The sequence below is a fragment of the Canis aureus genome, chromosome 34 (assembly GCF_053574225.1).
Source record: "Canis aureus isolate CA01 chromosome 34, VMU_Caureus_v.1.0, whole genome shotgun sequence".
Taxonomy (NCBI): Eukaryota; Metazoa; Chordata; class Mammalia; order Carnivora; family Canidae; genus Canis; species Canis aureus.
This window is the reverse complement of record NC_135644.1, coordinates 14,619,577-14,643,574: the sequence shown is the minus strand read 5'-3', so window position 1 is coordinate 14,643,574 and position 23,998 is coordinate 14,619,577. Positions and strand designations below refer to the sequence as shown.

Sequence of the window (23,998 nt, the reverse complement as noted above, 5' to 3'; positions counted from 1 at the left end):
TGAAATCAGAAATGAGACTGTATTAACTTTGTGGGACTCAGAAGCTACTGTTTAAATCACTCTTTAAGAAAAAATGATAATATTTTATTAAAAATGCAATAATAGTCAAAGTTTTCTTTCTGGTTCATTAATTACATAGTGTTCCTGTGTTATAATCTATAAAACACAATCTCAGTGAAAGATTTACTTCATTAGAAGAATGTTTTGTATTTTAAAAACCCTATAAATATCAGCCTAATGATTCAAAAGGAACTTAACACTAATATTTAAATGTCACTACACAAATGAAAGGCAAAGACTGCTAGTTCTAGGGAGAAGGAAGTCAAGCCCATGTATGTTTGCTCTCTTATTTTCCTTATCTTAATAGCTAAAATTAAAAAAACAAAAAACATAAATTTAGTCCCCCATAAAAATACTTCATGAGGGCAGGGGTAACAGTTCTATAAAGGTAATCTGTGAGCTAAGTAGAGCTTCTTTCTGGAAAGTAGTCTTTAATTTTCATAGCATTCAGAAGCTCTAAGCTGTCATGTACATAGGATTCCAGCATTTCTGAAGGTGGTTCTACCTCCTACCTGTCTCTGGAGCTCTGCCAAGTTGTAAGGTAAGGCCCCCTCAGCCAACGGTGCTATTCTCTCAATATCTGCCAAAGTCAAGCGCCTTCAGGCAAAAATAGGAGAAAGGAAAATTGTTAGACACCAACACTCTCATACCAAGATCATATTTCTTCAGAAAAAAAAAAAAGGATCGGAGAAAAGAACTGTGCTTTAAAAGTACTTTTTCCCTATTCACACAGATCATGAAGATAAATAAAGGCCCAAGTTCCCACAACAGAAAGCAAAGACCTCAGAAAAAATATGTAGAGTGCACAAAGTTAATAATACTCTATGATAGATAATAAAAATAAAAAACTAATTTTTACCGGAAGTATCGACTTTGACAGTTAATACATACTAACCATATCACTTTAGTGTACATATTTAATGCACAGGCACAAAGTACTTTGAGAAGGATAAACACACAAAAGTGATCAATATTGGTGGTCTTTAAAGAAAGGCACAAAAGGTAGAAGAGAGTTTTTACAGCACCCTCTTTTTAAACTCCAAGTTTCAAAACATGCATTACTGTTTTCAAAAAAATTATTTAAAAATCAATACATTCCATGAACAAGGTAGATCACTTCAGATCCAGTTTTGAGAAGCACTTTTTTGAAACTGTTTATTTCATGAAGGAAGGCTCAGAATCTTTACTAAAAATATGAATTCTACATGGATGAGACATGGCCTGATACTTCATGTCAGTCACGAAAGATAGGCTGGTACGTTTAGTGTCACCTCCAGCCCAACAATTCATTATGTAGCATGAAGGCAATAAATCACCCAGGTGTGGGGGGTTTGGGGGGCTCAGTTGGTTAAGTGTCTACCTTCAGCTCAAGTCATGATCCTGGGGTCCTGGGATTGAGCCCTGCATCGGACTTCCTGCTCAGTGAGGAGTCTGCTTCTTCCTCTCCCTCTGTCCTTCCCCCTCTGCTTGTGCATGCTCTCTCTCTCGCAAGCTAATAAATAAAATCTTTAAAAATTTTTTTTAAAAATCACCCATGTATACTCAGCTTCTACTAGTCCTCAGGTCCAGGTATTCCTATACTTAACTACTAAAGGCATCTAAAAAATCTTACCACTTAATAAAGCATAAGTCCTCATTACACAAACCTTGCCAGAGATAAAGGTTTTTCTTTTCGATTTGCAAAAGAACTTTGCAAATTAAAAACTCTCAATATGCTTTGTTTTTTTAATGTATAAAATGGAGGCATAAAACTCTGAGCTTGTCCATGATGCTAACTATGATAATAATGTCACAGGCGTATTTCACGAAAATGATACCCTCCAACACAAAATGACATTTACCATTCAGTAAAATGACCATTTACAATGAACCAAAAAGATAAGGCTCCTGAACATGTAGTTCAGTTTATTTGATAAATTTAGGCAAATTTTCACAAGTATCTTACATTTAATCCAGTACAGTTGAAATCCATTTTTCCCATCCTTCTCTTTCTTCTTACTCCCTGACTCACTATTTTCTTCCTTCCTCCATTTCCCTCTCTCAGGCCCCTTAAGCCCTTGCTCTTTCCTTTTACCTCCCTTTCTCCATCTCTTCCCTCTCCTCCTCTTGCTCTCTCTCCCTTTCCCTCTATCCATCTCCCCAACCTAAAAGTCTGTTTTCCTCTGTCTCTCCCTCCTTCCTTGTTACTCATATTGCCTATCTCTCTTGGAATTTGCAGACTGAATTAACTACTGTTAAAATGAACAGAAAGCATACCCCTGCTTCACGTGTTAAACTAACTGTCCTAAAATAAATATCATAAAGAATTATTAGAATAGTTACCCTGTAGCATTATATAAGTCGGCAAGTTGGTAGAGGATATCAATTTCTAGTGGAGTGACCTGTCCATAGCGTATGGCACTCTGGGCAAATTCCTCTAAAAGAAAAAGAAAGTATTTAAAAATCTTAGCAGATTCTTCATATGCTTCTACTTTAACCAACCATAATCTGAAAGCTAAAGACATCTTAGTATTATTTTAAAAATCTAAAACTGAATTTAAATACTTAATTTCAACTATGAAATTCTGAAAGTTGGCAAAAGATAAAATGTTAACATCACAAACAACAAAAACAGATACTTTAATTTCAAAGATAAAACAGTCTCTTCAGAATCCTCTCTCTTATCTTGTATATTTGCTTTGATCTCCACCGTTACAAGATAAAAAAGAACTAGTTATTCTCCAATCACCTAAAACACCCTGTTACAATATAGCAAAAAGAGTAAGTGTGCCCATCTTTCTGTGGCAACTCTTTCTTAGAACATACAAGCTGCTGCCACACTGCCACTGACCAGTTTGACAGATTGGGCCAAGGTTCTTTTCAAAACCGTCAAAGCCACTTTTCCATTCCTGACCCCAGCATCCCATTAATTCCACCTGGATTTTTGGAGACCATTATGGCTCAAGTGAAGCATGCACATATAACAACATATTTTCTAGATCCGGCTTCAGAGCAGTAAACTTAGATCAACTTCATGCCCTAGACAAAGAAAAGTGAAGGGAAGCCCTGGTGGCTCAGCAGTTTAGCGCAGCCTACAGCCCAGGGTGTGATCCTGGAGACCCAGGATCGAGTCCCATGTCAGGCTCCCTGCATGGAGCCTGCTTCTCTCTCTGCCTCTCTCTCTCTCTCTCTCTCTGTGTGTGTGTGTGTATCTCTCATGAATAAATAAATAAAATATTTAAAAAAAAAAAAAAGAAAAGTGAAAATGTAGATCGAAATCAATATGTATTTTTAAACTCTTACCCTTTGTGACTTCAACATCTTTCCTTGTGCCAGCTAGAGTGCTATATATCTTACGGACAAGCTCCATGTTATTCAGTAAGGAGTTAAATGCATTGAAGTAGGAGAAGCTAACCTGATGTGAGATACTTCCTCCAGCTGCCTAGGAAATGACAACACGAGAAGTTTAAAAAGCAAATGAAAACAAAAAGAAAAAAACATGTTTAAAGACACACTACACTTTTCTCAAAAGAAGATCCAAAGGAGTCTTCATTATTAAAGTGATTAACAACCAGTCCATAAATATAGAGAAAGTATCGTACTGAAACACTCAGTGCATTTCACGCCCTCAGGGAGGTCTATGTAATTTAGGTTTTAAGGAAGAAAGCAACATCTGGAAGTTGGACTTCATGGTTCATCTACCTATAAGGTCAGAAACAACAAATACAATTATCACAGATCAAAAACAATGGTTATTTAAACAGGATTTTCAAGATCCTCAACTATGGAACTCTTGCTAGTCCAGGATAATTCAAACATCAGTGTACAACATAAGGAGTATTTTTTAAACTCGTTTTTATTCTTATATACATACACAAAAAACTTTACATTATAAGACTATTTCACTGTAGCAACTCTCCTTATCTTTTTTTTTTTTTTTTTAAGGCCACTGTTATAATTAAGATATTTAACTTCTGTGCTGGGCTCTGAATCTGCATCGTCAAAGATACAACTATCAAAAACTCCAAAAAATGTAGAGAAATCTAGGGAGGATTCATTCACCATAAAGTACATCTTTAGTGGAACAGGGCAGAAGAGGCTTTCTCATGCCTGGGGAGTAATGAGGGGCAATGTGGCCTTCATTACCCTGGTAGGGTGAGGAGATAAGTTCTCCCTCTTCCACCAGCTGGATATAAATTCAAAAGAGAATTTTTTTCATAGTTTTTAAAAGCCTAAATTCTAAGCCAGGAGTCAGAGGAACCCATATGATTGAAAACATTCTCTATTAAAAACTCAAAGAAATACTTATGGAAATACCAGCATGACCTTAATCATAAAGGTCCACTAAGAATAGTGTAGGTAATGATGGGCAAATGCACCCATCCCTCACACACATGCCTTAACCCAAATATAGATGAATGTATATTAGCCTGAATTTGGATGCCAGTGACCCAAAAGCAGAACTCAAATTATTTAATACATTCCTTCAGGGACTGAAATGCCATTTGGTAAACTGAAGCTGTAAGTCTATGTAAGCCAATTGGAAAAGATTAAATGGGTTCCCTCACTCCAAGGCACTGAGTGAGTCCTTTTCTCCAGGATTTTCTTTCAGTCCCTCCCCACTTTTCTTTCCTTCCTTCTCTCATTTTTTGGCTGGGGTATGAGGTAAGGGTTCAGGGAGTGGGAGATGGGTGTCAAGGAGGTGAAATGTGTAGGACAAAGTGACATGCTCCATGTTCAAATTCACTGAAGAAAAAGAACAGAAGTTGATCTTTCTACCCCAGTCTAAATCAGGGATAATGATCTTCAGCTGAAACAACAAAAGCACTCATTGGCTTCCCTCCACTGAAAACAAGCAGCAATCAAAAACTTATACATAAGTACAATGCATGAACAAGAAAACTGGTAAGTGAGGAAAGTTTCACCACTCTTTGTGAGGAAGTGAATGACATCAGTTTGCTATTGGTCCAGATGATTACTTTGTAGAGATTAGCAGTTTGACAGAAAAAAAAAAAAAAAAAAAAAAAAAAAAACCGTCTGGTCCATGCAGACTGAATGCACAGGTGAAGGGGCAGAGAGAGGAGGGAGCCACAGAGGCTGATGCCCACATATTTCCTCCATACCTTCTGCCACGGCCATGGTTATTAAAACAGTGTAGAGGCCAGTGATGATTCCTCTAGCAAACAGCACCCTGCAGGCAACAAAGGAAGGAGCCATCTTTATAGCAAGGCTTTGGGAGCCTAGTGGGATGGAAAGAGGCCAAGGTGAAGGCAGTAATGTCTGGGCAAGGTACTGCCCACTGGGAAAAGGTAATTATACACCCTTGTCTATAAACCCTGTTTTCTTTAGTTGGACTCTGTAAATGGAAATAAATAATTTGAAAATATAGGACAGCAAGACGGTGGCTCTGAAAAAGCTATGATAAGGGGAAAGACTATTCACCATCACCCCCACTTCCCTTACACAAACCTGTTTACCTTCTACATCCAAACATAAAGTTAGAATAGTTGAGAGTCAGATGGGTCCAAGGAGGCAAGCCAGGACCCAATAGTTCAAAATTTTTAAGGAAACAGAAAATGAGATACTTGCTTTCTACTTACTGAAACTAAGTTCTCCTCCACAAAGGGAGTAAGCATGTGAGATCGAATGGTAACCATGATGTCACTGAAATCCAGACCGGAAATCACACCACTTTTGCTTTTGTCTTTCAATGCAAAGGCTTGTCTTGCATGTTCCAATTGTAGCTCCTGGAGAGAGAAGTTAGAAACAGGACATTAGATTGGTCAAAGCACATTGCAACTGCATTTTTTGAAAAGGACAGATATTCTTCCCATAAGTGCACTTACTACAGAAATGAACACTGCACAGCTCTGAATTTACAATTAAAACTTTTTGATTTCTCTTAAAAGGAACATGTTTTCCTGAAAATGTACTACACAGTATTCATCAGGAAGAACAAAGCACAGCATGGAAATAAGGAAAAAGGGAGGAGAAAAAAAAAACCCTTTATTTACTTGAAAAGTTTCCAACACTGAAAACAGTTCTTAATTTTTAAAATGTATTCTCTTCTGCTTGAAGGCATTTTTATCGAAGAGTAATTTCTGAATTAAAAGTTTAGATTCAGGATGCCTGGGCAGCTCAACGGTTGAGCGTCTGCCTTGGGCGCAGGTCACAATTCTGGTGTCCTGGGATTGAGTCCCGCATTGGGCTCCCTGTAGGGAAACTGCTTCTCCCTCTGCCTGTGTCTCCACCTCTCTCTCTGTGTCTCTCATGAATAAATAAAATCTTAAAAAAAAAAAAAAAAAAAAAAAAAGGCAAGCTATGTTCAATATGCTCTAGATGTCAGCTGTAATATTTAATGTTATTTAAAACTTAATTCTTATTTTCTTTTAAGGGATAGCTTTTCTACATGTGGGTGCTCAAATGAAATCTGAGGAATGCATTCTTTGACCACAACAAAATTCACACGCAAGAAAGTGCCCGCCTCCTCCTCTAAAAGAAGCAATACATTTGCTCATAATCTCTTTCTCAAACAAAGCAAGTTTTTAAAATATTTTTTCTTAGCAGGTTGGCAGGCTAGAGACAAGTATATCAAATCTAAATCTACTACTAAATCTTTCAATAGTTGTAACTTTAAAAAAATCAAACTATAACACTGAGGAAAACATCTAAACTCTTTAACATCTATCATCAAAAATTTAACTATTTGGATTTTCTTGAAAAGAGCAACAGGAGTGGAAAAACTGAAACTCAACTGGTAAATATGAAAGACAAAGAGTACAAATAAACACCCAGCATGATATAACAAAGTTTTCTCTTCCCCTTCTTTTTTAAAATTTCAACTCTACCAAGATAAAATTAACAAAATCATAAAGTGTGCAACATGGGACACACTGGGAAAGATTAAGTAACACATCCATCACCTCACATAGTTATTACCTTTTTGTATGAGAACACTCAAGTTCCACTCTTAGTAAATTTCAATCATACGGGGGTGCCGGGGGGTATATAGTCAAACATCCAACTTTTCTTTTTTAAGATTTTATTTATTTATTCACGAGAGACACAGAGAGAAAGGCAGAGACAGAGACAGAGGGAGAAGCAGGCTCCCCATGGGGAACCCAATGTGGGACTCAATCCCAGGACCCCAGGATCATGACCTGAGCCAAAGGCAGATGCCCAACCACTGAGTCACCCAGATGCCCCAAGCGTCCAACTCTTGATTTAGGCTCAGGTTGTGATTTCTGGGTGCTGAGATTGAGCCCTGCATCTGGCTCTGCTCTGAGCAAAGAGTCTAAGACTCTCTTCTCCCTCTGCCCCATGCTTTCTCTAAAATAAACAAAATCTTTAAAATTTTTTTCAATTATAAAATACAGCATTATTAACCATAGTCACCATGATACACAGTACATCCTCAGACCTTACTTGTTATAATTGAAAGTTTGTACCCTTTTTCCAGCTTCTCCTGCTTTCTCTCACTACCACTCCACCCCCAATCCAGCCTCTGGTAACCACAATCCTACCTTGTGTTTCTTTTTTTTTTTTTTTTAATTATTTATTTATTAATGACAGACAGACAGAGGCAGAGAGACACAGGCAGAGGGAGAAGCAGACTCCATGCAGGGAGCCCGACGTGGGACTCGATCCTGGGTCTCCAGGATCACACCCCAAGCTGAAGGTGGCGCTAAACCGCTGGGCCACCGGAGCTGCCCTTACCTTGTGTTTCTATGTGTCCAACTTTTTTTTTTTAAAGATTCTACATAGAAGTGATACTTTGTAATATGGCTTTCTCTGATTTATTTCACTTAGTATAATACCTTCCAAATTCATCTAAGTTACCACACATGACAGGACTTCCTTTTTTTAGAATGAATAATAATCGTGTGTGTGTGTGCGCACACCCATACACATTTCCTTTATCCACTCATCTGCTAATGAACACTAAGGTTTCTATACCTTGGCTATTGTGATAGTGCTACAATAAACATGAGAGTACAACTATCTCTTTGAAATAGTGATTTTTGTTTCCTTTGGATACATACCCAGAAGTGGGATTGCTGGATCATAAGGTGGTTCTATTTTTAATTTCTTCATGAACCTCCATACTGTTTTCCATAGTGGCTGTACCAGTTTACATTCCCACCAACAATGTACAAGGGTTCCCTTTTCTCCACATCCTTGCCAGCATGTGTTGTCTCTGGTCTTTTTGATGGCATCCTAACAAATATGAAGTAACATCTTGTGGTTTTAATTTGCATTTCCCTGGTGATTAGTGAGGTTGAGCAACTTCTCATATACCTCCTAGCTATTTGTATGCCTTCTTTGGGAAAATGTCTATTCAGGTCCCTTGCCCATTTTTAATTATTGTTCGAAGGATTTCTTTGTACATTTTGGAAAAAATCATTCAAGTCCCTTGCCCATTTTTATTTTTATGTATTTTTGTGCGTTATGTATGTATGTATGTACATTTTATGTATGTATGTACGTTACTGAGTTGTAAAAGTTCCTCCTATATTTTGGCTATTAATCCCTTATTAGATATGTGGTTTGCAAATGGCTGGCCTTTTCATTTTGTTGATGGATTTCTTTACCATGAAGTTTTTCACATTGGTGTAGTCCTACTTATTTATTTTTGCTTTTCTGCCTTTGCTTTTGGTGTCAAGTTCAAAAAATCATTGCCAAGACTGAAGTCAAGAAGCTTACCCACTTTCTCCTAAGAGTTTAAAGTTTCAGGTCCTACGCTCAAGTTTTTAATCATTTTGAGTTGCTTTCATGTATGACATAAGATCTGAGTTCATTCTTTTGCACGTGGATCCAGCTTTCCCAACACTTTTTATTGAAAATACTACCCTTCCTCCATTGTATATTCTTAACTCTTTTGTCAGAAATTAACCATATATGCATAGGTTTATTTCTGGGCTATTTTGTTCCATTGATCTATATGTTTGTTTTTGACAACACTGCTGTTTTGAGTACTATACTTCATAATATAGTTTGAACTCAGAAAGTGTGTTGTCTCCAGCTTCGTTCTTCTCAAAATTGCTTTGACTATTTGGGGTCTTTTGTGGTTCCATACAAATCTTAGGACTGTTTTCTATTTCTGTGAAAAGTGCCATTGGAATTTTGATAGTGACTGTGTTGAATCCATAGGTCACTTTGGGTAATATGGACATTTTAACAATATTAATTCTTCAAATAAGTGGACTCAATTATTTTTCCATTTGTGTCTTCATCTTTTTTCATCAATGTCTTACAGTTTTTAGTGACCAGATTTTCTACTTTCTTGGTTAAATTTATTCATAGGTATTTGATTCTTTTTTTTTTTAAAGATTTTATTTATTTATTCATAGACAGAGAGAGAGGCAGAGATACAGGCAGAGGGAGAAGCAGGCATCATACAGAGAGCAACGTGGGACTCGATCCAGGGTCTCCAGGATCACGCCCTGGGCTGTAGGCGGCGCTAAACCGCTACGCCACCGGGGCTGCCCTTGATTCTTTTTGATGTTCTACAAATAGGACTGTTTTCTTAATTTCTCTTTCCAACAGTTCATTGTCAATGTACATAAATGCAATTGTCTTTGTATATTGATTTTGTACTCTGAAACTTTCCTGAAGTCATTTATTAGTTCTAATAGTTTTTGGTGTGTGTGTGGAGCAGGAGGAGAATGTATAGTCTTTTAGGGTTTTCTATATATAATATCATGTCATCTGCAAAAAGGGACAATTTTATTTCTTCCCTCCTAATCTGGATGTCTTTTATTTCTTTTTCTTGACTAATTGCTCTGGCTAAAACTTGGCAGTACTTTTTTGAATAAAAGTGGTAAGAGTTGGCACCCCTGTCTTTTCCTGATCGTAGAGCAAAAACATTCAGCTTTTCACTGTTGAGCATAATGTGAGCTATGGGCTTGTCATAATTTGCCTTTATGATGTTGAAGTATGTTCCATCTATACCTAATTTTCTAAACATTTTTATCATGAAAGGATACTGAATTTTGTAAAATGCTTTTTACATTTACAAATGTAATTGTAAATGTAATGTAAATGCTTTTACATTTACAATCTAGTGAGATCATGATTTTTATTCTCCATCTTGTTAATGTAGTGTATCACATTTAATGATGTGCATATGATGAATCATCCTTGCATTCCAGCAATAAATACCACAGTTCATGATGTAAGCTCCTTTTAATGTACTATTAAATTCAGTTTACTAATATTTTGTTGAGGCTCTTTGTGTATATCTTCATCAGGAATACTGACTTGTAATTTTCTTTTCTTGAAGTGTCTTCATCAGGATTAACACTGGTCTTGTAAAGTGCATTTGGAAGAAGTATACCCTCCTCTTCTATTTTTTGGAAGTTTGAGAAACATTGGTATTAACTCTTCTTTAGATGTTTGGTAGTATTACCAGGGAAGCCATCAGGTCCTATACTTTTCTTTGTGGGGAAGTTTTTAACTACTGATTTAATCTCTTTACTAATAATTGGGTCTGTTTATATTTTTTAAAATTTCTTCATGATTCAGAATTGGTAGGGTGTATGTTTTTAGAAATTTATCTATTTCTGTTAGGTTATCTCATTTGTTGGCATATAAATGTTCACAGTGGTTTCTTATGATCCTTAGTATTTCTGTTATCAATTGTAATGTCTATTTCTAAGTCCTTTTTCCCCAGTCTAGCTAAACATTTGTCAATTTTGTTTAGCTTAAAAAAAAATACAGCTCTTAGTTTCATTGATCTTTTCTACTGTCTCCCTTGTCATTATATGTCATTTATTTCTGCTTTGACTTTTGTTATTTTCTTTTTTCTGCTGACTTTGGCTTTGGTTTATTCTTCTCCTTCTAGTTCCTTGAAATGTAAAGGAAGGTTGAGCTCTTTATTTTTTCTTAATGTGTGAGTTAATTACTATAAACTTCCCTCTTAGAATTGCTTTTGCTGCATCACATACATTTTGGTATGTTGTGCTTTCATTTTCATTTGTCTCAAGATTTTTTTTACTTTTCTTTTGATTTATTCTAAGATCCATTAATTATTCAGGTGTATGTTGTATAATCTCCACATATTTGTGAATTCTGTCCTCTTCCACTTTCTTCATTCTCCCTACTCACTCCATCTTCCTATCACCTCTGTACTAACCATATCACCTTTCAAATGAAGCAGGAATGTTAGGTCTTCATTTCAACCTTATAATGTGATTGAAAGAATTCCCTACAGAAAGGATATTCCTAAGCAGCATCAGAAACAGACACGACACAGGTCCACTCTCTATCTTATATATGTTTTCCTTCACTCCTTTTTCATGGTTTTTGTCATTTCTTTGTCTTCTTCATATATAGGTCACAGCCTCTCAGAAATATCCAGTGGCAACCATGGACATAATAAAGTCTTATTAATGACACTCAGTACTGAGAAAATGTGGACCTTTATATTAAAGCAGAATTCTCATTGCAAGAATAATGCTAGAAGAATAGATTTTATTTTATTTTTTTTTTTAGGTTAACAATTAGAGGACTCCTATGTATCTTTTAAAGATACACAGTGAAAATCATAGATGAAACTATAGAATGTACGGGATTGGCTTCCAAATGATCCAGGAAGGAGCATAGTGGAATACAGACAAAAATAGAATATAGACAAAAATAAGAGTGGCCAACAGTTACTAACTGGTAAGATGGTTGATGGGTACACGGAAGTTCATTAAACTCTTCTATTTTTAAATATATTTGAAGTCTTTCAAAATAAAAAGTTTAAAAATTAACATAAAGGATTCAAATGAGAAGCAAAAAACAAAGGGAAAAAAGGAAGCTTCATATCTAAAGTTCTAAGGTTTATGTAATATAGTTAATATATCAGGGTAGAATTAGATATTGTAAAATATATTCAGTAAATGCAAGGGAATCAAAGACAAGAGCAAACCATCTTTGGAGAAATCTTAAAAAATACAAGTTGGAAGAACATTTCCTTCTTCTTATTTTTTTTCTTTCAAGATTTTATTTATTTTTTATTTTATTTATTTATTCATGAGAGACACATAGAGAGAGGCAGAGACACAGGCAGAGGGAGAAGCAGGCTCCCGGCAGGAGGCCCTATGTGGGATGCAAATTACAATCTGAGCCAAAGGCAGACACTCAACCACTGAGCCACCCAGGCGTCCCTCAAGATTTTATTTAAACTCAAGTTTGTTCACATATAGTGTAGTATTAGTTTCAGGGGTCATTTTCTTTTTTAAATAAATATCTCTCAAATAAATAATATTTTCAACTTTTCCAGTTTGAGCACTTTACAATGTCAGTCAGGTAAGCAGCACTAACTGTGCAAGTGTTTGAACAAGCACTCGGGGGGCACCTAGGTGGGTTAAGAGGCTGCCTTCAGCCCCAGGTCATGATCCTGGGATCAAGTCCCCTGTTGGGCTCTCTGCTCAGCAGGGGAGTCTGCTTCTCACTCTGCCCCTCCCCCCAACTCATGCTCATTCACTCTGTTTCAAATAAAATCTTTAAAAAAAAAAAAAGCACTAGGTTCTACAAATACCTAGACCGATAAAGTTTTCAAACTGTGATCATGCTCATGAAGAGAAACAATACCCTAGACTTCTAAAAAATAAAATAGGGATCCCTGGGTGGCGGCGCAGCGGTTTGGTGCCTGCCTTTGGCCCAGGACGCAATCCTGGAGACCCGGGATCGATTCCCACGTCGGGCTCCCGGTGCATGGAGCCTGCTTCTCCCTCTGCCTCTCTCTCTCTCTCTCTCTGTGACTATCATAAATAAATAAAAATTTTAAAAAAATAAATAAGGGATCCCTGGGTGGCGCAGCGGTTTGGCGCCTGCCTCTGGCCCAGGGCGCGATCCTGGAGATCCGGGATCGAATCCACATCAGGCTCCCGGTGCATGGAGCCTGCTTCTCCCTCTGCCTGTGTCTCTGCCTCTCTCTCTCTCACTGTGTGCCTATCATGAATAAATAAAAATTTAAAAAATTAAAAAAAAAATAAATAAATAAATAAATAAATAAATAATAAAATACATAGATACTCTAAAAAGATACCTATCTGAAAAAATACTCTAATAAATAAAAGAGGTTCTGCTTTCAGATTTCAAGGTGGATAGGTGAACTGAAGGAAAAGGTAAAAAAAGAAAGTTATGCTAAAGCTAAAATTCATTTCATCTAATTATGAAATAAAAACAACTAAGCTTCAGAAACTGGCATTGAGGGCAGCCCCAGTGGCGCAGCGGTTTAGCGCCGCCTGCAGCCTGGGGCGTGACCCTGGAGACCTGGGATCGAGTCCCACGTCGGGCTCCCTGCATGGAGCCTGCTTCTCCCTCTGCCTGTGTCTCTGCCTCTCTCTCTGTGTCTCTATGAATAAATAAATAAAATCTTTAAAAAAAAAAAAAAAAAGAAACTGGCATTGAATGAGAATGACCTAGTACATGTAACTGCTGTCTTCTAAAACTCTACTCTTCACTAAAATCACAGTAAAGAAACTAAAAGCAAAACATTCAACAACAAAGAGAACAGAAAAGGAGATAGCAATTACATTTTAAGCTTAGAGAGCAGAAAGGCAAGTGACAACTGACTTAGCCAACTCAAGAAAACTGGACATGGAAAAAGCCAAAAAACAATCCAATGTACATGACAGAACTCCCAAACCACTCAGGAATTGGCTACACTAGTACCTTGGAACTGAAAGTGAAGGTGAAACTACAAATAGGAGGCTTAGATGGAAATCTGTTTAAAATTCAGTTAGTAACCTGCATTGCTTCACCATAGCCAGATTATGCCCTTTCCCAGTCCACCAGAAGGCTAGAAGTCACTGACTAGAGAATGTAATAGACGATTCTCTGGACTAGAGGAGACTAGGCATAGTTAAAAGAAGGTAATTCTTTTTTTTTTTTCTTTAAAGATTTTATTTATTCATAAGAGACACACAGAGAGAGAGATAGAGAGAGGCAGAGACACAGGTGAGGGAGAAGCAGGCTCTATGCAGGGAGCCCAATGTGGGACTCGATCCTGGGCCTCCTGGATCACGCCCTGGGCGTAAGGCTGTGCTAAACCGCTGAGCCACCCGGGCTGCCCTGAAAGGAGGTAATTCAGTGGAAGTCCATCTCTACAATGAATGTTGAGACCTCCAACCCTCTTGTCTTATTCAGCAACCAGAATGTCAAAAGCCAGATCTAATAATTCCAGGTGGGAGGCCAGATGATTATCCTCTTGTTCCCCAATGCAAAAGGAAAGATCTGAACATACAGACATTAGAGAGTACCCAGTATGACAGTCCAGTCAGCAAACTTTACAATAAGGTCTAGAGTTAAGAAGTAGTATCATGAACTTGAAGCTCCCAATAAGCCTCACTTTTAAATATGAGCAGACAAGCAATGATGATCAGATATGTGTAAAGCCAATAACATGAAAAACAGAAACCCAAACATAGAAAAAGAAATAAACTTGGAGGGAGTCCTGGGTGGCTCAGCGGTTTAGCACCTGCCTTAAGCCCAGGGCGTGATCCTGGAGACCTGGGATCGAGTCCCACGTCGGGCTCCCTGCATGGGGTCTGCTTCTCCCTCTGCCTGTGTCTCTGCCTCTCTCTCTCTCTCTGTGTCTCTCATGAGTAAATAAATAAAATAAAAATTAAAAAAAAAGAAATAAACTTGGAGAAAACAGACATTGGCGGGGAGCAACAAACACTTGTCTTTATTTATTTATTTTTTTTTAACACTCGTCTTTAAAATCTTTGGAGAAGTGAAAGAAAACAGCACATCCATGAAAAAAGAATACGCTGTTTTTTTAAAGATTTTATTTATTTATTTATTTATTTATTTATTTATTTATTTATTTATTTATTTATGAGAAACACAGAGACAGGCAGAGGGAGAAGCAGCCTCCCTGCAGAGTTGGATGCGGGACTCGATCCCAGAACCCATGGATCACTACCTGAGCCAAAGGCAGATGTTCAACCATTAAGCCACCCAGGTACTCAGAATATACTATTTTTGAAAAGGAATATTCAGAAAACTAAAAAGAACTGAAAATCTGAAATGTAACACAATTAAAAACTTAATAAAAGGTTCAGAAGGAGGATGCCTGGGTGGCTCAGCAGTTAAGCGTCTGCCTTTGCCTCTGGAATTCCGGGTTCAAGTCCCACATCGGGCTCCTGCATGGAAGCCTGCTTCTCCCTCTGCCTATGTCTCTGCCTCTCTCTGTGTCTCTCATGAATAAATAAACTCTTTAAAAAAAAAAAAAAAGGTTCAGAAGGAAAGCAGGAGAGAGAATAAAAACTAAATCATACATTTAATATACTAGCTCTAGAAAGAAAGAAAAAAAAGAGTAATTAATTTTTAAGAATTGAGGAACGGGGGATCCCTGGGTGGCGCAGCGGTTTAGCGCCTGCCTTTGGTCCAGGGCGCGATCCTGGAGACCCGGGATCGAATCCCACATCGGGCTCCCGGTGCATGGAGCCTGCTTCTCCCTCTGCCTGTGTCTCTGCCTCTCTCTCTCTCTCTCTCTCTCTCTCTCTCTCTGTGACTATCATAAATAAAATAAAAAATTAAAAAAAAAGATTAAAAAAAAAAAAGAATTGAGGAACGGGGATGCCTGGGTGGCTCAGTGGTTGAGCGTCTGTCTTCGGCTCAGGGCATGATCCTGGGGGTCCCGGGATTGAGTCCCACGTTGGGCTCCCTGCATGGGGCCTGCTTCTCCCTCTGCCTATGTCTCTGCCTCTCTCTCTCTGTGTGTATCTCTCATGAATAAACAAACAAAATATTAAAAAAAAAATCTGAGGAACAAAAATTTTCAAATTCAAAGAGCCAACTGAAGGGACACGTGGGCACCTGCCTTCAGCTCAGGGCATGATCCTGGGGTCCTGGATCAAGTCCCACATTGGGCTCCTTTTAGGGAGCCTGCATCTCCCTCTGCCCCTGTTCTCTGCCTCCCTCTCTGTGTTTCTCATGAATAAACAAAATCTTAAAAAAAAAAAAAAAAAAAAGAGAGCCCACTAAAGGCCCAGCACCAAGGAATATCATGAAATTTCAAAACATAAAGGAAAAAAAAATCTGAAAAGCCCACTGGTGTGAAAAAAATGTTTCAAAACAGAATCAAGATTGAGAATGGTGGGATTGCTGGGTGCTCAGCGGTATGGCACCTGCCTTCAGCCCAGGGCATAATCCTGTAGTCCCAGGATCAACTCCCATATCAGGTTCCCTGCATGGAGCCTGCTTCTCCCTCTGCCTGTGTCTCTGCCTCTCTCTCTCTCTCTCTCTCTCATGAATAAATAAATAAAATCTTAATTAAAAAAAAAAGATTGAGAATGGTACTGGAGTTTTCAGTGGCAAAACAGAAAGCAAGAAAACAAACGAGAAATGTTCTCAAAATTAGGAGGAAAAGGGATCCCTGGGTGGCGCAGCGGTTTGGTGCCTGCCTTTGGACCAGGGCGCGATCCTGGAGACCCGGGATCGAATCCCACGTCGGGCTCCCAGTGCATGGAGCCTGCTTCTCCCTCTGCCTACGTCTCTGCCTCTCTCTCTCTCTCTCTCTGTATGACTATCATAAATAAATAAAAAAAATTTTTTTTAAATTAGGAGGAAAATAATTTCTACCAGAATTCTATACCCAGGCATACTAAGTGTAAACATAGCAGAGGTTTTCAGATATGAAAAGTCTCACAAAAAACTTTACTTTCTTCAAGAAGCCCCTGCAGGAAGCATTCCACCAAAAAGAGGAAGTAAACTATAATAAAGGAAGAGATGGAATCCAGAAAACAGGAGATTCAACATAAAAGAAACACAAACAGATTCCCCACGATGAAGGTAAAGGGAGATAATAAACTGACACCTGTGAAAAAAGTACAAAATCCAGCCTCCAATCATGAAGCAGATCAGGAAGTTCTTTTTTTTTTTTTTTTTTTATTTATTTATTTATGATAGTCACAGAGAGAGAGAGAGGCAGAGACACAGGCAGAGGGAGAAGCAGGCTCCATGCACCGGGAGCCCGACGTGGGATTCGATCCCGGGTCTCCAGGATCGCGCCCTGGGCCAAAGGCAGGCGCCAAACCGCTGCGCCACCCAGGGATCCCAGATCAGGAAGTTCTAAGGAAATGCTGCAGAGGCTACAGAAAACAGTATGGAAATTCCTCAAAAAGTTAAACATAAAATTACCGTATGACATAGCAATTTCACAGCTAGGGATAGACTCAAAAAGATTTGAAAACAAGTATTCAAACAAATACATGTACACTAATGTGTGTGCAAGGGCCAAGAAGTAAGGTGAGAATAACCCAAGTATCCATCAAATAATGAATGAACAAAAAATAGTATAGCCATACAATGGAATATTATGCAGCCATAAAAAGAAATAAGATACTTATACATGCTACAATACGGATAATCCTTGAAAACATTATGCTAAGTGAAAAAAAGCCAGACATAAAAAGTCATATTGTATAAATTCCATTAACAGTAGTCTTCACTTATCCATGGGGGGTATGTTTCAAGATCCCTAAATGGATGCCTGAAACCACACACAGAACCAAACCCTTTATATATGTTTTTTTTCCCATACATACACACTTAAGACAAAGTTTAATTCCTAAATTGTACACAGTAAGAGATTAACACTAATCACGAAAATAATAAAATAGAATTATAACAATATATTGCAATACAAGTTATGTGAATGTAGTCTCCTCTCTTGCCTTCTTAAAATATCTTGCTGTACTGTACTCATCCTTCTGATGATGATGTAGATGATAAAATGCCTAAGTGATATGATGAAGTTAGGTGAATGGTGTGAGCATTGTGACATAGCATTAGGATCCTTCTGATGATACATCAGAAGAAGGATCATCTGCTTCTGAACCACGGTTGACCAGAGGTACACTGAAACCGCAAAAGGCAAAACTATAAATAATGGCGGAGCTACTGTAATATGAACTATGCAGAATAGGCAAATCCACAGAGGCGAAAGTAGTTTGGTGGTTACCAGGAGCTGAGGAGAAACAGGAATGGGGAGTGACTGCTTAATGAATGCAGAGGGGTTTTCTTGGTAATAAAAAGGTTTGGGCATTATATAGTCTCATTCACTCGGGGAATATAAAAAATAGTGAAAGAGATTAAAGGGGAAAGGAGAGAAAATGAGTGGGAAATATCAGTGAGGGAGACAGAACATGAGAGACTCCTAACTGTGGGAAATGAACAAGGGGTAGTGGAAAGGGAGGTGGGCAGGGGGCCGGGGTGACTGAGTGATGGGCAGTCTGGGTGAAGGGGGCACTTGACGGGATGAGCACTGGGCGATATGCTATATGTTGGCAAATCGAACTCCAATAAAAAAAATATACAGAAAAAAAAAGGTTTGGGAATAAGACAAAGGTGGTAGTTGCACAACACTGAATTGTACTAAATGCCACTAAATTATGCACTTCTAGGTAGTTAATTTTATGTTAAGTGAATTTTACCTTGATTTAAAAAAAAAAACTCCTAGAGAGCTCCAAGAAGATGAAATTGACAGAATACCTAATATGTTGTAAACATATTAAAATGAGATGTTAATAACTGAGGCAAAATTTAAGAATGAATTAGCATTAATACATAGAAAACTAAACAAATAAGAAAAACTAGAAATCGTAAGAAAAGTAATCATTTTAGTCATGCACAGTATTTATAAAATTATAGTAATTAAAATGTTTATTGATCTAAGCAGAATCATAACATAATTATATGGGGGATGGAGAAAGAAAATATCTAAATTTGTGGAAGAAAGAGAGAGAGGTGAAAGAACCAGCTCCTAATCTTCCACAGTTCAAATTCAGTGAAAAAGACCTAAATGTGAAAACTTTTAATGTAGAGTACAGAACCAAAGACAACCCCATAATGGCAAGGTAATCTCGAGAAAGAAGAATAAAGCTGGAGGTTCCACAATTCCAGATTTCAAGATGAACTACAAAGCTGTAGTAATCAAAACAGTATGGTACTGGCACGAAAATACACATAGATCAATGGAATGGAATAGAGAGCCCAGAAATAAACCTTCAATTATATGATCAATTAATCTCCAACAAAACAAGAAAGAAAATAATGAGGAAAAGACAGTCTTTTCTATAAATGGGTGTTGGGAAAACTGGACAAAACTATGCAAAAGAATGACAATGGACCAGTTTCTTAGAGCACACACAAAAATAAACTCAAAATGGATTAAAGACCTAAATGTAAGACCTGAAACTATGAAATTCCTAGAAGAAAACATAGGCAGTAATCTCACTGACATTGGCCTTAGCAACATTTATCTAAATATGTCTCCTGAGGCAAGGGAAACAAAAGCAAAAATAAACTATTAGGACTACGCCAAAATAAAAAGCTTCTCCACAGCAAAGGAAACCACCAACAAAAGAAAAAGACAATGTACTTAATGAGAGAAGATATTTGCAAATCATACATCCAATAAAGGGTTAATATCCAAAATATATTTTAAAAACTTATACAACACCAAAAAAAATAATAATATGATTGAAAAACAGACAGAGGAAATGAATAGATATTTTTTCAAAGACATCCAGATGGCCAACACAGTCAGTTAAGCATCCAACTCTTGGTTTCAGCTCAGGTTGTGATCTCAGAGTAAAGGGATCCAGGTCTGCCTCTGGCTCTGCTCAGCATGGAGTCTGGTTAAGACTCTCACCTTTTCCTCTGCCCCTCCCCACCATGCTCTAAAATAAATAAATAAATCTTTAAAGAAAAAAAAAAAAAAACCACAATGAGCTATCACCTCACATCTGTTAGAATAGCCAGTATTAGAAACCCAAGAAATCACAAGTATTGTTGAGGATGTAGAGAAAAGGGAACCCTCATGCACTGTTGGTGGAAATGTAAATTGGTGCAGCCATTGTAGAAAACAGTATGGAAATTCTTTGAAACAATTAAAGACAGAAATACCACACAATCCAGTAATTCCACTACTGGGTATTTATTCAAAGAAAGTGAAAACACTAATTTGGAGAATACTCCAATTAAAAAAGGAGATTTAAAAAAAATAGAAGAGCCAACACATGTTTATTATTTAAAGCTATGGAAGTAGTCATTGAAAGAACAGTTATGAGAGTTTTAAAAGCTGCATCTGGGAGTGGGAAATGGAAAATGGGGGTGTAATGCTACAGAGAATTGCTATTTTTTGGTAAGAAACTTAAAACTAAAAAGGAAGGAAGTAGAGGAGAAATGGCATGTATTTAAACGAGTTATGAAAACTAAGCTCACCTGGAGAAACTGTGTGAATTCTGTGTAGTTAAGATGCTTCTTCCGATTATGCCCAAAATGCAGTCGGATAAATTCACAGTCCCAGTTAAAAGGGATATGATGATGAATAATAGTCTGTCCAAAAATTTCTTTGACATTTTCTTAAAAGGGAAAACAAAAATAAATAAATTATATCTGGAATAAGTAGTTTAGTCCACTGCAATGTTCCTACAGAAAGAAATTAAGAGAAATTTTAAGTCAATATTATCTGCTTCTATTAAGATTAGCTGCAAAATTTTTTGTGTCCAGAAACCCATGCACAGGAACACAATTGATACAAAATATAATTTTACACTTAAGATTGTGTACCATTACATATAAGGCCATGAGATTCTTAATTTCTCTTGATTTAATTTTAATTAGGAAGTGATTTATATCTTGCACTATAAATGGCTGCTACTTTGCATTCCAGAATAAAATCAATAGTGTTTTCCCGATTCCTCAAGGAGTCGAATTAAGCCCTTTATCAGAAGCATGAATACCTAAATTACAGTATAATGCAATATTTGTCATACTAAGTATGGTTTGATTGAGGCTTGATTATTACATTCACACTAGCCTGAATGTCTATTGAAGATAGGTATAAGAAATACTACCAAAAGCATATCATTAGCTCAGCAGCAAGCACCTTATTAAAAGCTTCTGATATTGTCAAAAATATGGTCTTGACACAAAGCTTCAAAATCTCCATAAAAAGCATGATTATTAGTCTCAACTATTAAAATATTTTAAGATAAGTGAAATTAGTGATTCATTTTTAAATAAAGAAGGACTAAACACAGTACACTAACTTTTAGATAGGAACAAGTAAGGCTATGTAATATACAACCAAAACCCTCTGACAGCTTGTCTTCATGCACTACAATGTCAGTCACTTTCTTACACACTTCTACACTTACTATAAAAGTCAATTCACAAATGACTGGTACTTTAACAAGCATAGACTGAATAGCCTAATTTAGAAGCTCATGCCAAAAAAAAAAAAAATCATTAACAAAGTTAAGAAAGCAGGAAGCCTGTTTTACTGATGTCATAAAAACAAAATTATTTTCAAGTTTATGCCAATTATATTAGTGGAAGTGTTTTACTGTCCATAGCTATCAATTTTACTAATTAATAGAAGTTTAATGTTTTATAATCTCCAACTATGTTATTTCTCTAATTTCTGCAATTCATTAAATAAGATATCGATCTCATATTGTAATGGTTTAATGGATTCCCTTTAGTTTTATATACCTTTTCCTCTTGATAAAAGATTGTTACTGGGATAAGGTGGAAAAAGAGTGTAAGAATCCCAAACTGGAAATCCTACCAGTCTGGACTCAATGTAACAGTTCTGAATAGGTCACAGCTATCAGTAAGCTGGAAGAAGGCATTGGATGTCACTGGGGAGATGGGATTCTCATCTTTCAAATAGAATGTAGCACTTATTTCTTGCCTAATTAGCAACACTGTGTCAGAGTTTTCAAACCATGTTAAAATTATTTTCATCTTCCATAAACACTATTAAATATATGGGGTTTTGTTTCTCAGAACAAAAAGAATTCCTGGGATTCTTCCTGGCTTTTAACCACCCTTAAATCTATATGGAATTTCAACAGTTGTAAAATATGTTAAAGTTTATGAGATAATTAAAATAATAAGGATTACAAAATATATTTAGAGCTAAATATACTATGAAATCAACAAAGATTTTTAATGATCTCCTTTAACTAGCTGTTCTATTCCCAAGCTAATTACTTTGATTTCCTATTTTTAAGGTCTAAGAGAGTCTAAAACTAAGGAAATATGAAGAAATTAATGGAAAACAGAATAGAATAACTTAAGTTACTATATATTTAAATATTAAGATTATGAAAGGGAATATGTTATTTTATGATAACCTTCATTTTAAAGGTCACAAATCCTGAAACTCAACTCTTTGGTAAGAAATGCACATACTGCTACCTAGATAAATTTTATATAACGGTGGAATAAAACTGAATTTCCTCTATATGACCAGAAAATATTAGATTATTAGTGTGAAACTAATCAAATACAAAGATTCAAAAGCTTTCAAACTACAAAAATTTACTTAATTATGAAACTGTTTTCTATTATCACAAAATGGATACTTATGAACTAAAATCACAATGTCTAATCTACATTTTTAAAAGTCCCATAATAAAAACTTTAACTAAAATCCTATTTTGTAAACTTTCTAACAACCTCTAAATAAGATTTTGGAGTATCTTTGAAATAATTAAAATGATAGCTTAAATTACTCATAATAATCTCCCCAAATATTGAAGTGTCAGTTTCCATGACTATTTGTTTCAACATTTCCTACTTCTCACAAAGTGGTCATTGACAGCTTTGTGTATGGTTTTATTATGACCATTAATATGTGCTGTGTTTTGTTAACCACCCCCCAGACACTTTAATTATTTTAACTATGTCACAGGCTACAACTACAGTTACTAGGAAAAACAAAATTTCAAACCTACTTTGGCACCTCTTGATGTGTTCCACTTCCCTTATTATTTTCACTACCAATTGCCTAAGGCTAATTCAGGAAGCTTACAAAAATAATTAGTACAACTATTGTTTTAAAGTCCAATTCATAATTACCACTTTACCAGGATGTGTTATCAAAAAAAAAAAAATTATACAAAAGCTCCAGAACTGGAGAGCTTCTACTTGTGTGAGGCAATAGCTCAAACAGATGATGTTCTTACCTTACCCAGTTTTATCAAGTTCTGCATGACATGAAAGGGAACCCCAATCATCTCAAATATTCCCAATGCATCTAACTGAAACTGCATAGTGTTTTCCCCCAGAGAGAATCCCGTCTTTCCAGTGGCAAACAAGGGTCTTTAGCTCTAAACAGCACTCCTTGGAGTACTATTTCAGTGGCCATAGTTCTGGCCTGGATGAAAGGGCTATGACAGTCACATCTTATTGGCAGCAAGATCGTGATCTCAGGTTTTATACTAGACTAGTATTGCTATGGGATATAGGAATCCATTCGTTTTCTGACATATAGAAAACAATAGACCACTTTTTCACTTCCTGCAGAGCATGGGCTTATGAAAGAGATGGTTTAGAATTCCTCTGACGAGGGAATTGGGGCCAGATACAAAAGTAGCCTGTCATTATGTTCTCTTTGTTCAAAGGAAAGGAGAACGATTTGTCAGGAGGGCAGGTAATGGTGACAACTGTGATTAAGTAAAAATGTTCACAGACATATAACATTAGTCAGTTTAGCTGTATCAGTCACTTATGATGATAGGACTAGATGAAATACACATTGAAGCATATATATTATGTAAATATGTCTTAATAGAGGTTTTAACTTCCCCAGCAGCCCACACTGTGTCTCCCCATCTCATCCACCCTCATCCCTCCCCTGGTCCTTATGGGAGCTTCCTACTGGTCTTGTTCACCTTTCTGCAGTACAAAATTACCTCTGACCGGGGCTGGCACTCTTCTCCAAGACTGCCGCCATGCCTGTTCCATGAATGAGCCTGGAAGGAGCTGCTGTACCAACGGTGTGGCCAGAGAACTCCTCCTGTAGGTATACAAGCCATCAGCCCTGTGACACAGCCCACCTACCATCAGCCCAACGACATCCTGATTCCAAGGATTCCAGCCCAGCAGGAGCCACTGCTTCCAACTTAATAGGCTTGAGATCAAACATTTTTATTGTCAGGGG

At 37.0% G+C, this 23,998-nt stretch overlaps 1 protein-coding gene across 5 annotated transcripts in view; it reads right to left on the bottom strand.

Moving 5' to 3' along the window:
- SLC25A12 (solute carrier family 25 member 12) overlaps nt 1–23,998 on the bottom strand; it is a 204,614-nt gene that overhangs the window by 41,700 nt on the left and 138,916 nt on the right. For 4 of the 5 annotated variants that reach the window (XM_077883677.1, XM_077883676.1, XM_077883678.1 and 1 more), the window contains exons 5-9: nt 20,266–20,405; nt 5,640–5,786; nt 3,343–3,481; nt 2,383–2,476; nt 573–657 (exon numbers count right to left, since the gene is read on the bottom strand). In XM_077883677.1, coding sequence (XP_077739803.1) covers nt 573–657; nt 2,383–2,476; nt 3,343–3,481; nt 5,640–5,786; nt 20,266–20,405 — 605 coding nt within the window. Of the gene's footprint in view, nt 1–572; nt 658–2,382; nt 2,477–3,342; nt 3,482–5,639; nt 5,787–20,265; nt 20,406–23,750; nt 23,855–23,998 lie in introns of all 5 variants that reach the window. The other variant, XM_077883680.1, reaches the window with a different exon arrangement.